This window comes from Phalacrocorax aristotelis, chromosome 6 (genome assembly GCF_949628215.1).
Source record: "Phalacrocorax aristotelis chromosome 6, bGulAri2.1, whole genome shotgun sequence".
Taxonomy (NCBI): Eukaryota; Metazoa; Chordata; class Aves; order Suliformes; family Phalacrocoracidae; genus Phalacrocorax; species Phalacrocorax aristotelis.
The window spans coordinates 30,444,406-30,458,604 of NC_134281.1; the positions used below are offsets into that span (position 1 = coordinate 30,444,406).

The 14,199-nt window shown below is 41.5% G+C and overlaps 1 protein-coding gene and 1 non-coding gene across 2 annotated transcripts; one reads left to right on the forward strand and one right to left on the reverse strand.

Moving 5' to 3' along the window:
* The first annotated feature begins 8,445 nt into the window (after positions 1–8,445).
* On the forward strand, positions 8,446–13,246 carry HEBP2 (heme binding protein 2). The gene is made up of 5 exons (XM_075096819.1): positions 8,446–8,565; positions 10,934–11,018; positions 11,396–11,531; positions 11,784–11,949; positions 12,541–13,246. Exons 2-5 carry the CDS (start codon positions 10,944–10,946, stop codon positions 12,713–12,715), a joined length of 552 nt encoding a protein of 183 aa, XP_074952920.1. The 5' UTR covers positions 8,446–8,565; positions 10,934–10,943; the 3' UTR covers positions 12,716–13,246.
* Positions 13,247–14,096: 850 nt separating this feature from the next.
* On the reverse strand, positions 14,097–14,172 carry LOC142059458 (small nucleolar RNA SNORD47). Its single transcript, XR_012661357.1, has one exon. It is a non-coding gene; the product is annotated as a small nucleolar RNA SNORD47 (small nucleolar RNA).
* Positions 14,173–14,199: the final 27 nt, after the last annotated feature.

Sequence of the window (14,199 nt, forward strand, 5' to 3'; positions counted from 1 at the left end):
ACTGCAGAAAGGAGTTCTTGAGCAGTTGCAAGGAGACTAAGAGGGGTTTGAGATGTATTTTGAAGCATTTTACTGCCCCTTAAAGCAGTGTGGAGAAATTTTAGATATTAGTGTTTTTTAGAGGATTTTCAGAGAGGAGGGGTGGAGGTTTTAGATGAATTTATAGCTTCTTGCCGTTCTTTATAGCTGACTAGAAGAGTTTTAGAGCTGTTTAGATGTGTTTAGAGAAGTGTAGTGTATTTTAGAGGTACTCTGGAGCTGTTTTAAGAAGTCCAAACTAGCTTAGCAGCACCCTAGAGTGTTTTAGAATCAGTTAAATATTTTTAAAATGTATAATTTAGGGGGTGTAATAATAGATCTTTAAAAGCTCATGAGCAGCGTTTTGTAGCTGTATGGGGGTATTTTAGAGGGGTTTAAAGCACCTGAGAGCATCTTCAAGGAGTTTTAGATGTCCTTAGAGGAGTTTAAGAGGCCTAAAGGAAATTCAGGGATCTTCAGATCAGTATAGAGGAGTTCTAGATAAGATCAGATTAATCTGAAAGCTGCTTAGAGGAGGTTTAGAAAGAAGTTTGTGCAGTTTAGAGGACTCTGGTACTCTTTAAACAGAGATTACTCCTCAGAACTGCTTAGTGTGTTTTTGAGGAGTTTTGGAGGAATTGGGAGGGTTTTTTCAGATCTTTAGAGCTGTTTATAGTAAGATCAAAGGCATTTTAAAGGTGGTAATAAATCATTAGAGATGTTTAAAGTCATTTAGTGATAGTTTAGAGCTGATCAGAAGAGTTTTAGAGTCGTTTAGAGACCACCTAGAGTTGTATAAATTACATCTGTTTTGAGTCAGCTGCCTCATTGCAGCAATACAGAGGTCCTTACAGATCTTCAGAGCTAATTAAAGGACTTCTAGAGCAATTTAGAAGAGGTATGCAGTGGTTTAGAACTGCCTAGAGGGTGTTAAAATCTTACAGTAGTTTAGAGACATTCTGAGAAATTTTAGAGCTGCCCCAGCCCATCACCTCCCCAGCTCAGTGCTGGTTCAGGGTTGGGACTGTCTTGCCGCACCCTTCCAATCAATGAACGCTGTTTCTGACTCCCCTCACTGCTTCTGTCCCTCTCCCCAGTCCTAGGGCCAGGGTTTTGTGTTTCAGGGCAGTCTTTGCTTACCTTTGGGAGGAATGCAATTAAGAAAATGATGGTAAAGGTTCTAAGACTGTCTGATATTTACACTGACAATGTCCTTGGTAATTACCAGATAGAAAAAGACTCTGCTTTAGCCAAAACCAATGCACAAGTTAATCCACAGAGGTTTGAAGGACAGCATAGGTCCAGTTCAGCAATACTACATCATACAGGGGATTCTTTTCATTCGTCCTACAGTCATCAGCAAATGAATACCTGCACATCCCCTTACGCCACTCTCCTGAGTGCTGGCATGCCACATGGAATCAGCAGTCCCAATGATGTGTATCTGAGTGCAAAGTCGTAAGGATGAAAGAAAAAAAAATTAGGTTACTGTCACCATTTAAAATACTTCCGCTCCTTTATACTAATTTCAAGTGCATGTTTAATGCCAAATATATCCTTCCAATGGGGGAAAAGAATATCTAGGAAGGCTTAAATGGCTGTGGGAATTTATATTCAGGAGAATCTGAATACATGAACTCGCATTCAGGTTCCAAAATCTGCACTGTAAATTTTGAGCAAGGCAGAAGAAGGGTTTAGGCTGTCTGCAGCTGCAGCATGCTGAGCAGTGACCGGAAAAGTGTCTTCCACTTAGCACTGAAATAGGCAGTAAAGCCTTAGTGGTGCCTAAGCTTAGAGGATACTAAGGACACAGGTGAAAACAACAACAAAAAAATCAGTTGCTATTTTTCCAAAAGTATGGGAATAAAAATATGGTTTTATAGATTTAAGCAATTTTTCTATAAGGAAAAGAAATGAACATGAATGTCAAAATCTTATCTAAATAACTCCATAGGGTAATTTCAAATAAGGAAGTTATAAACACTTTCATGTTGCCATGTGCCAACATAGTGGATTCACATATCTATTAAGTACTCCATTATTCACACAACTGATTCGCTGAGGTAGGCTAACTACTAAAGCCAAAGGTTCTGCAAGTGTCCTCCAGGCTTTTTTGTTGTTGCTGTGTTAACACTCCCAACATTTTCTACGCTGACTACAATTTACTACCCCTGACCTTTACTTCTACTTTCCCCAAATCACACTCTTCCCTACCTACACACAGTTTTGACATCTGGATTTTCCCATTTCTCAAGCTACCATGTTCTGGTTGGGCATAATTAAACTCCAGTTTTGCTTCTGTTTCTCGCTGCAATAAATAAATATACCCAGATATAATTTTATTTCAAAGACAGACCCAAGTCAATTTTCAGAACAAATACGGAGTACCCAGGCCTAAATGATGGCAGAAATTAAAAAAGACAATACCTGTGAAAGTGTTCAAATTCTGTTAAATACCATCTTGGCTGGCTGGTATTCAGAAGTCCATCATCTGAGAAGCTGATGTGATGTCATTATATGCAGAGTATCGACCTCATTTTCTCTGCTCTAAATCTAAAGGTGCAAAAATCAAAAGAAATACTGACCTCTCAGATTTTAAATTTGAGTTTTAAACTTCTAAGTTGGGCATCAATTCTGCCTGGAAGCTTGCCAGTTTAACTCCTAGAATTCACCATAACCTGGAAGATTTTCCTAATAGGACTTTCTTAACTGTCCCAACAGAGACATTCAGACTGGTGTATGTGCTGCATAAAAGACGTTTAACATGCCAAGATGTTAATTTTTCAGATGTTAAGATGCTTAACTGGGTAGTCTTCCCATTAGCAGTTCACTAATAGAAGCTAGAGTATATTCAAATGTAAGGCTTTAGAAATAGAAAGAACTATCAAGGTACGCTGGATCCATTTGTGAGCTAAAGTGACCACTGGCAACAAAGAGAGTTTGAAGGACTTTTGCATTAAAGTACAACGCACCTCTAAACACAAACAACAGTGCCATCTGCTGCAAAATGCGGCATTGGCTCATCTTGAGAAAGGAGTGAAAGAGAGACCATGCTTTCAGAGAGTCGATCTCTGGAGGCCTTACTTACATAATCCAAATAACAAAAACGCCCACTGAAACCCCACACCCACTACCAAAATCCCCACTGTTAGAAGATGAGAGAAGTTCTGATATGATCCATGCTCATGCAACTAAGATCAGGAAGGAGCTTGGGAGACAAGCCCCCAGCTAGGATAACTGATAGATTTGTGCTTAGGTGGTTAGTTGGATCAACAGGCCAGAAAGAGAACACTGTCCTACAGCCATGCATCAGTAATGCTTACATGCTGACATTCACAATAAGATTGCAAGAGCTTTGAAATGGATTCATCATTCTGCTTCACATCACCCAGTATGTGCCACAGTGGTCCTCAGTTCATATTGCTGAAGGGCTATCTCAGTAGAGACACCCCTAGCACGAAGCTCACCATTTTTTCAGTTACCTCTTCGTGTCTTGTAGGCGAAAGTGGAACATATTATTACTTTAGGAGAGCATTTTCTTTAACATTTCTCTAAGATACCAGTCCTTATGCTCTGGGCCTGTTTCCATCATCTCTGGACATGTTTTCCAGTTCCTGTGCCTCCGTAGGGAAACCCTGGGCTCTTTAGGGCAATTTCTGCATACCTGGGTCTTTTTCAGACCCCCTGGAGCTGTTCTCATCATCTGATAGCAAGCCTTCAGCAGAGTCAGGAGCTTATTCCAGGCCCTGGGCAGAGGAGCTGCCAGGTGGTCTCACCCCATGCAGCATACAGGTTGGAGAAAGCTGAGAAGCAGAGGGAGGGAGGGAGGGAAGGAGGGGACCAAAGCAGGTGAATAAAAAGAAAAGGAAAAGATCTCCTGAAAAGTATAGGAAGGTGGAGCAAAGAAAGAAAATGCAGAGCTACTGTGTTCTTGCCCACAAAGATACAGCAGAAGGTTCTGGCTGAGGGACTGCTGGAAGATGCAAACAGAAAACTGCTGGGGCTGCCTGTGTTCTTCCAGCAGGTGAGATGCAAGAGGTCTTGGGTTGCCACTGTGGTTGCTTACTACTTCATTTCTTGGTGTTGCTTGAGAGGATTATTTGTGGTATGGATTGTTGCTGACTTCAAATACTGGACTTTCCTATTGATAAGAAACCATCAGTAAATGCCTGTTCTCATTAAGGCTGGTTTTTGAGCCCTTTCTCTAAGTAGTGTTCTCAAATGATCGATGCCTGGCTCCTTCCTCTTCTGAGTTGTATTTGCAAAGAAGGGGTATTCTCTCTCACCTTAGGCTATAGCTTAAGTCATTATTAGAACAATTTAAAAGGGCAAAAATAGTAATACAATAGATTTGTGTCAAGGCTTTTTTCTAGCAGACACTGTTACCTATGTGATCTTAATCCTGTTTCCCTGAATGAGATGTTCTTATCTTGAAAATGAAAATTCACCTTGTTTCATGGTTGTTTGTTTGTTTTTTTATTTGGTTTGGCTTTTTTTTTTTTTTCTCTGAGAAGAATCTGTCAATAGCAGAATGTGGATGAGTTGGTAGGGGAAACTGAATTTACTTCCTCTCCTTCCAGCACTCAAGAGGACTGCAGGTTTTCTGTGGATTTAGGTAAGTATTAATGCTGGATAAAGAAGTTTACTGAAACAATTGCCTGTGGGTTTCAGTGGATAGCTAGATCCCTAAACAGATCCATATTAAAAATAACCATTATTTTGGAAAGAAGCCAAGTGAATAAAGCAGTATATAAAGCTGAGAAAGCTTCCAGTCTCTCTCTGGGCTGTATGGACAGAAGAGAGGAAGGTTTAGGACAGTTTTTCATGGCAACTGGAAAGAAGGATTATTTTAGGATTAATTCTCCAAACTTTGAATGATTCCAAAATGTGACCTTAGGCAGAGAGATCTTGGAAAATGCCAAGTCAAGAGTGTTCTGGAGTGGTGTTGGATGTAGGAAGCTTTTTATTTGGTCAAGGGCAGTCAGTTCCATGCAATCTCTGGTGAAGTGAGCAAGGAGTCACTCATTTAGCAAGATCTTAGGTAATGCTGTCACTGAGTCAGCTGTTCAAGGTAGCAGGGAGATGCAATAGTTTCACATGTCATTTGTAACAAATCAGCTGGAATCAGGCAGAAAGCAGATGGACAAAATCCACATATGCATTTCCAGAAAGCAAATTATTTTTGGCTGAAGGCCAATCCAATGGTAACAAATTGGTGTGCTGACATAAAATGCATAGGTTAGAGCATAAGGTCTAAATACCATCTCATTAGAGTTATGGCAGAAGTTTCATTTCCACAATTTGCAAGGGATAATATGGAACCTCCTTGGAACAGGATTATGATGTACTGTAGTACATTCACTGCTTCTTTACAAGATGTTACACTTATGTTTCTTCATTTTCCTTGCTGGATATGAGAATAAGATATAAAATGGAATTTTCTAGGTGGCTTTCTCTTTCTTTAGAGCAAGGACATAAGAGGCTTCTTGTGGGAGATGAATTTGCAGAAAACCACAGTTCATCTAACAACATATAAAGAAACTTTTGCTGCCCTGGACTATTATTTACAGTAAGTACAGTAACATCACATGCTCAACTTCTTTGTTGTGAAGTAAGGGCTTCTGCATCATCTGATAAGTGTGTGTTTACAAAAGCAAATGTCATTTATATGTGAAGAGTCTCAGTTCTTTTAGATCAAAATCATTACCAAACATAAGGCTAACTGATGCTCCGACAGGCTTAGGCAGAAATGCAAAACTGCCTGGTGCGTTTGGGTTGAGACCACTTGTTAGAACATGTGAGTGGCCAAGCTGGAGACACATGCATCCCTCTCACGCAATTTTTTCACACTACACCACAGACTTGTCAGTGACAAGAACATGACTCAAAGTTATCATTAACCATACTGTAAAGAAACATTTTTCCAGAGGTTTCTCCAGTCCTGACACACTTAGGTCAGTGGAAAAGATTAACCTTTTTTGTGCAAGCAGTCTGTGCTTGCCTCTAGGGATAAAGGCAACTTACAACACTTTTGCATGAATTTGACACCAGCTGTTGTAATGTTGCCACAGAGCTTTTTTGCTTTACAGCACGTTGCTGAAGGTCTTGTCTGGGCTTGTTATAGATAGGGTCCTGTAGAGAGTAAAAATGGAAATCACAAGTGATCATATCACATGCCTGTTCTTATACTGACCCAATAGAAGCTGCTAGCCTGAGAAACCACTGCTTAAGTACGAGTCCATTACGGTGTTCTGCCCAGAAGTACCTGCTGAAAGTAGTAAAATTAAGCTGCAAACTGCCTGCTTGTATGTGCTTGTGTGCTCATCTCTAGTCCGTGAGTTTAAGGCAACAGTACAGCAAAACATTGCTTTGTCAGCTATTCCAGAAAATACCAGCCAAGTCCCAGACATATATATATGAGACATTAAACAGAGGTGTCAGGCTACCTTTGAGATTTAATTACTGCCTGTTTAATTAATACATTTGGGGCTCCTCTGTGGGCAGCAACTCTTTGCATTAGAGTTTTAGTATACATGGAGAGGTTGGTATTTATATAAGCAGCATGAGCCTTTATTACTGCCAATTTTTGCTTTTCCCCACGCAATAGAGATAGCCAGGCAAACTAGCAGTGTATGTATGCTGTTGAGCTTCCCTGTCATACGTTCTGCAAACTACTGGGACCTCAAGGTGCTAAAACAGTTCTTTCACGTTATTTTCCCATGTAAAGGGCAAGGGGTACAGAGTTAGTGTACTCAGATTTTTCACCTCTTTGGAGGTACCAGTGAGACTGTGTGCCAGCTTCCATCATAATCCCTTCCCCATCCCCCTAATTATATATGGTTTGGGTATGTATATAGTTATGTACAGTATACATGTCCTCATGCCTGCCCTACCATCTCTTCCAACTGTTGACACGTTCTCTCTATTTATATGTGAAAAACAAGAGCATTGGAAAACAACCTCTTGGGAAAACAATAATGATTGTTCTCCAACCTCGGGCTACTCCACCAGGAACAGTTACCTCTTTGTCAGGGACAGAAACATAAGCTGGACACATACAAGCTGACTGGGGATTTGTTCTGGGCCTCTCTGCTTCAGAAACAAAACGAGAATTCACAGGAGGCTTGTGTTTATCTACAGATTGCCCCCTTTCAAGGCAATACTTCTCTGTGCTCGTGATCGGGGTAGATTTGTTGAGATTTGCCAAACTGTTGTGGCTGGGTGTGGTTTTTTACATGGCCTTCTCTACTCCAGAGAAGATAATTACTCATACACACTTGACAGGAATGTTAGGGTGACAGATTAATGTAACAGCTAACCTTAGACAAGCATGTGCCTTTGCATTTCTGTAGCTCCTGAGCAAAGATCATGAAGTAGCAGCCTCTGCTTCTCCAAAACGCCCTGCTGATTTACAAGCAGAACACGATAAAATTGAGAGAAAGTTTGCTCTGTAAAATAAATGTACAAAGCATGCAGAGAACTGGTTCTGCATTTCAGGCCTTAGTGTGTTCTAATAGGCTCGATAAGTAAACCGCTCTTTACACCACCCCACTTCTATGGCTTTAGAGAGCTTTGTGGCTTTAGAGATAAGTTTGCAATTGCTATTTGGCATGGTTTTGGGGTTTTTAATTCTCCTTTTTGGAATAGGAGGGTATCACACTGCATCCTGATTAAGTTCTCTGCAAGCAAAGAGTGTTTCCTGTTAAAAGTCATTCCCAACTATTGATTTCAAAGGTCCCAGAGAGCTTAGCTGAATTTGGCTGCAAGGAATTTGCACAAACCATGACAAACACGGGAGGTGTTCTTAGAACTCAAACTGTGGAGTTTAATCTACCCTATTATGCTTGTACCTAAATATGTCTGGAGCTGGAGCTGGTTAAATGAAGAGTCCAGCTTCACTTTGTGTATTATAAGCAGGACAGAATTTCACAATAGCTTTGTATAACCCCTTTGTGCAGATATCCAAGGGCTAAGGGGGCTGATTAGTCTCAAATACCGCTCAGAACAGACAGCCATTGTAGAGCGCTGTCTTTCATAACATGCCAGCAGAGATCTCATGAGGACACAGCCAGATTTCTACCTACCATTTTACTCCAGGGGTAAAAAGGAAAAGCTGTCATTCTGTACCATCGCTCTCATGTAATCTGAGTCTGGGGGGAAATGTTATTTATGCAAAAATCTTTCTCCCGAGAGCACAAAACCTGCCGCTGTCCCTGACATAAGTAGGAACAAAGCCATGGAAACCAGGGGAAGTTACACAAGGGTGTGAAACTGTTTAGGGAGCCAGATCACACACTGGACCCAATGTTGCCTTGTAGGCAGTAGGTGGGGCTTCTGGCATTTGCGTGGGAGCTCTGCAATGAGACCCACAGGAGCACAAGGCTACAACCTCTGGTTTTCATAACAGCGTCTCCCTCCAGTAGGGCTGAGGCATGGGCGGAGTTTGATGAAACTAAAATAAACACTAACACGCAGCATCTTGAGAGTATGTGCAGGCTCAGAAGGGTAGACTGCAATAGCTAGGAAGTCTTAAGGACAGCTTAAAATGTAAGTATGGCTACTTTCTCTGCTTTCTTAATAGAATTAGCAGCTTGTGGAATGGCATGTTCCAGCTACACTTACTTGCTGCATCAGTGTAACCTGTGAAGATGCCTGCCATGCTTTCTGTCCCTTTGGCCCATGTGTTAACAGCTGCAGAAAAAGCCTAGGCACCCTATTTATATGAACAGATCGAAATCTTAAAGCTAAGCTTTCCTGTAGATCTAAAAATTAATGCAACTAAATATTTGGAGGATTCTTCTGTCTTCCCCACCTCCCCGCCAAAAGCATTGTTTTACGTAATTGGAAAATATTTCATATGTACAGTCACTGACAGCACTGGCCACAAAGTTATAAAAGACAGAGCTGTGAGCAATCTAATCAAGCAGTTAAGAAAAGGTGTGTTGAGGAGGGGCTGGAACTGGCAAGTACAGAGACAAGCCAGCTCGTACAGCAGCTACTACAACAGCATTGCATTGAAACAGAGGAACGTTTACTTCTCTGCTTCTTACATACCCAGGGAGTGCTTGAAGAGGAGAAATGTGTTTTCTATCAAGCTGTAGCAGGGAGAAATAGAAAGTGAAGTGACAGCAAAACAGCATCATCTTTGCCTTTGAAATGGCAACGGATAAAATGATTGGATTCTTGCTTTATTGTTATGCTTTGATGATTTGTAAATACTGTTGACAGAAAGTGTGTCAGAGTACAACCGTCCAGCTTGGGACTGTGCCGCAGTCCCTGGTGAGCGGTCAGCCTGGTAAAGCCTGCTGAAGATGATGTATCTCCAGGCTGGGACAAGGAGGGGGACAGCCTGCTTTTAGCTGCTGGTATCAGTCTCCCGCTGTGTGGTTCTCTGATCGTCCCTTGCTCTAGGGGGACAACTGAAGGAGATGCTAGAAAAAACTCAACGCGCAAGTCCTCTGTGCACTGCTTATTTTAAGGATTGTAAATTAAATCAGTGCCAGGGGGGTTTCTTTGAGTGGTTTTTTTCGTTTGTTTTTTTTTTGATAAAAGCTTTTCAACCTCATAGATCCCAAAGAGAAAACTCTTTGTAGCCACCTCTAAACCAGGGTACAGAAGGGGATTAATAGCATTCAGTGGTAGCCTACATGCCATAAGAAAATGGAAACAGATAAGAAGGTAGTCAGGTAGCATAGGGCAGTTCTTGATTTTACAAAAACAGCCATTCACAAATGTCATGTTGAAGATGGTGTACCTTAAAGACTTTATCACTGGAGATGGGACATGCTGTGAATTTTATCAGTGCACCTTTAACACTAAAAGTACACGAAAAATGTAGAGCCACAAGTGACAGAGCAGTGGCTTCTTGTTGTGTGGGCAGCTATAAACAGTTGAGGAGGCAGAGAAATTAAAAATAACCTCTAAGTTTGTTCTGTTACCCAAGAAACATCCAATTAAGTTATACTCCAAGAAGACAATGTTGTATGATCTAAGAATCAAGATAATCACTGAATGAACTACGTGTTCTTTGCAACATGAAGTGCAAAGGACATTGTAATGTAATAGAAAGCAGAGACTTCCTCAGGATGCAGGTTATGCCCTATGATCTGCCTTGTACAGACAAAAATCATAAAAGAAGGCTCCTAAAAGCTCAAGACTTTTAACCAGATGTGATTATTCCAAATTATTTTGATTATTTTTGCTTGCTTTATTATGGGACAGTGAGAGGAAGTAGACTGTTTTCAGGTTTTCAGCTTTTTCCTTCCATGCGAAGGCTACCTAGGAAAGTACCTACATATTCATAAATGCAGAAAGTCTCATCTACCCACAGGAGTCTGGGGCTAAGGGCCTTTAAGGAAGGCATCTGCTATTACAAGGCCCAGTGAAGTTATTGGGACATTCAGTAACAAAGTAGCCATCAACACCAATACCTTTTCATCCAGGAGCAAATTGGCTGAACTCCTCAAGTCGTTTTTACTTATGGATTTCTACACAACTGTCACTTGCAGAATCTCAGCCTTCTGTTTTGCAGCCAGGAAATGCCTTCACATCATGGAGAAGTGAAGGCAGCTTATCCTGGAAATTAGTACTCCCACATCAGCTGAGAGGTAGCTTCTTGGTCCTCTGTCGGTTCCTTCAAGAGCTTAAGGATTTCAGCCCTTGTTCAGTCATTGGGGATAAGCACTGGAATCCAGGCCTTCCACAATTTCAGGGACAACTGCCTTTTAGAAAGTACCAGACTCTTGCCTGAACTTTTCCATTCACTTCTCAGCCTAGCAAGTGTTCCTGAAAGGTTGGCGACCAGAGGCTGAGGAAAAGCTCTTTGACATTAGGCAGAAAAGCCCTAGAGCTTTCTTCTTCCCCACGTGTACTGCTTTGATTGGAGAGAGGCCAATGAACTGTGTCTGCCTTTCAGCTCCAGCAAGATGATCAAATCCTTCAAGCAAACATTTCTGTCCCTGGATCTGCAGTCCCCTCGGTGGAGCTCAGCAGAGACGATGGTAACTGCTAAAGGCTAGGGGAACAGAACTCTCTGCAGTCAGGGTGCCGCAGGGCTAAGGTGGATTTGGGATTCTCAATCTGATGAGCATGGAGAAGCTGGGAAGTGTTACTATGGACACTGTTAACACTGAATTGCAAAGGGGAACACCTGTTTATAAGCTCTGAGGAGCTCAGACTCAGGCAGACCAGCATGGTTTCGCCAGGGAGGCATCAAATCGTTTGATGTTGGGGGTATGCCTAGAGACTGCAACTAAGATGCTGCGCAGTGTTACCTGATTGCAGTGATACTTTTATGCTGTTTTGGAAAGAGCAGCTATTAACTTATGTCACGTGTAGTATTCATCTCATGGTTACTGTGATTTTTGCTACCTTTCAGGCAAAGGATTATGAACTGCGTCAGTACGAGACGGCAAAGTGGGTCAGCACAGTCATTAGGGGAGAGACCCAGAAGGAGGCAATGCGCCAGGGCTTCTGGAAGCTGTTCCACTACATCCAAGGGAAGAATGAGAAAGGTAGAATATCCTTGTTTTGAACTGTAAGAAGCACAAATGGGAGGTGAAGCTGAATAGTGTAAGACAGTAAATGAGCTACAGGACAAAGCAGGTTTACCTTCCTGGTCTAACACCCTTGTGACTCCATTAGACCATTATACTCACAAGGCTGCTTTGGTTTCTGCTTTGAGGTTAATCCTGCATGGCCCTTTACAGCAGCATTCAGGCACTGTCTTTGCAGCTTAAAGACTTTTTCCCCCCCTTCTCCTCTAGAAATGAAAATTGATATGACTGTGCCAGTGACATGCCTGATAAAATCTGGCTGCACAGACTTCAAGATCTCTTTCTTTGTGCCGTTTGAACATCAGGACTCTCCACCACAGCCCACAGACTCAGATGTGTTTATTGAAGAACGGAAAGCAGCAGCCATATTTGTCCGGTAAGCAGCACCAGCACAGCTGACTAATGAAGGTAGCTACTGAAAAGAGAGTCCAGACTACTCTTACAGCTGATTTTGAACTATGGATATATCCTGCTGTTCAGAGCCTTGATTTTCAGATACTCAAATTCTGTCAATTTTGAAACATTAATTTTTCATCACTCTTGAATATTACATTAAGAGGGTTTTACAGAAAGGCAGCCTACAGCATCCTCCTGTCTTGGGCACAGCCCATGCTACAGAATACCTAAGTCACTCTTCCAGCCTCCTACAAAACCCACATGGCAGTCCTTTATTACAGGAAAAACACCCAAAGCTACACTTGCCCTATCTGCATGTATTAAAGCCACAGGCAACAACCTGTGTCAGCTAACATTCTCAGAATTGAAAGCAACTTTTCTTTTTTCAGTCTTTTGAAAGCAGTATAGATAGCCATATACTCCCTGACAGCTAGTTCTGCATAGCTTACCTAGTAACTAGAAACTGCATCATAAGTCCTCCAACACTGCACGCTTTGCAAGCCTGAAAAAAAGCAGGGGCTTGAACTCTTCAAAAAAACCCAAAACACACCTCCCTTTTCACTTCTACCAGGTCCTTCGGTGGATTTGCCTCCCCAGAGAAATATGCTGAGGAAGCTGAAGCCTTAGGCAGAATCTTAAGAAACAGAGGCCAACCATTCCATGAAGACTTCTTCTATACTGCAGGCTATGACAGTCCCTTCAAGCTCTTTAACAGGCACAATGAAGTGTGGTATTTTAAGAAGTAATATGGTTGGGGGAATATTAAGAGGCTACTAATCAGCTCTGGTTGAAAACAGACATTAATGGCTTTTGCTTTAGTGAAGAAATTTAATTTGCAGATGGACACAGGATCACATCTAATTTTCTCTAGGATGAAACACTCTTCTGGCTGAAAAGATTTTGGTTCTTTCTAAAAGATCATAGATTATACCAGCTGGAGTGGAAGTGAGATATGACAACCCTATTCCCCTTACTGAAAGGCTCCAGGGAACCTAATAATCCTAAAATATTCCTGCAGAGCAGTTTTGGATGCCTAGTTTTACTTCTCATTAGAAGTGCTACAGCTCAGGTATTACAGAGAATGAGTTCTTCAGAGAGCTGGCTTTTCCCATATTATCACTCCTGAGGCAGAAAGATGGGGTAATTCTCTGAAAAAAATTGAAGAAACCTACCATCAATGAACTTTGGGAAACAGCAGTACCTTAGCAGGCCCTAGTGACTTATAAGCAGTTAAACTTTTAAAAATAGTATTATTAAACTCCCCCTACCTCTCTGCTCAACTGGGGTTTTTTTTCCCTCATGGATGCTGTCTTGCTCCACACTAATCCCAGTGACCAGATTAGATTAAGAGTCCAGTGGAAAAAGGCTAACAGTGTCTAAGATGTATGCTTATTCTGTGCACATCATCTGTGCCTGAACATATAATGCCAGGCTTACTGGTGGCCTGTAATTTTAGGAGCAAATACACAAGTAGTAGTTTAGCTCTCACCTACAGAACACTAATTACACTTCAATTACTTAGCTTTGTCCAAAGCTGGTCAGGTCAACTGCAGTCTGCACACTAGCAATATTTGACACCCATGTTCAAAGCCACTCATCGGACTAGCATTTGAACTGGCTTAGTCCCTACTCTAAATCAAGCATTTGAAGCTTTTATAAAGCAGCCTAGAGCTGTCATACAGCAAGCTGTTCAAGTCAGAAAGCAGTTCACAACAACAGGTGGAGTTTACAAATTTTTATTGGTTCCAAGCAGTATCAGGCAAACAGTACCAGTGTGGTAAAAAACCCCTTAGCTTCTTTAATGCTGTTCATGGAAGCATACCCCATTATCGTGCAATCTTCCACCTGTTAAGACAGACACAGAGCCATTATAAGGTACCAAAGAAGCACAAGGAACTTGCTAGGAACAACTCAGACCTTAGATTTTCATCTCTGTTCAGAGAGAGAGTTCAAGGCTAAGGTTATCATCATTTGTTCCAGCAAATAAATTTCAGTATTATTACAGTTAGATTCACCTTCTTGGTTCTTCATACAGTAGTTTCAAAGTTGCCTCCTCACCTAAAGGAAGAAAACACTATCAACACATACAGTAGCACAACTTGTAAAAAAGCTCCACAGCAGATTTGTAACCTCAGAGAAAAGTGGAACGGAAATTGTAATATCACAGTAAATCATTTGGCAGAATCAAATTTCATCAGTGGCTACAAATACCCCCAGGAGTTTTTAAACA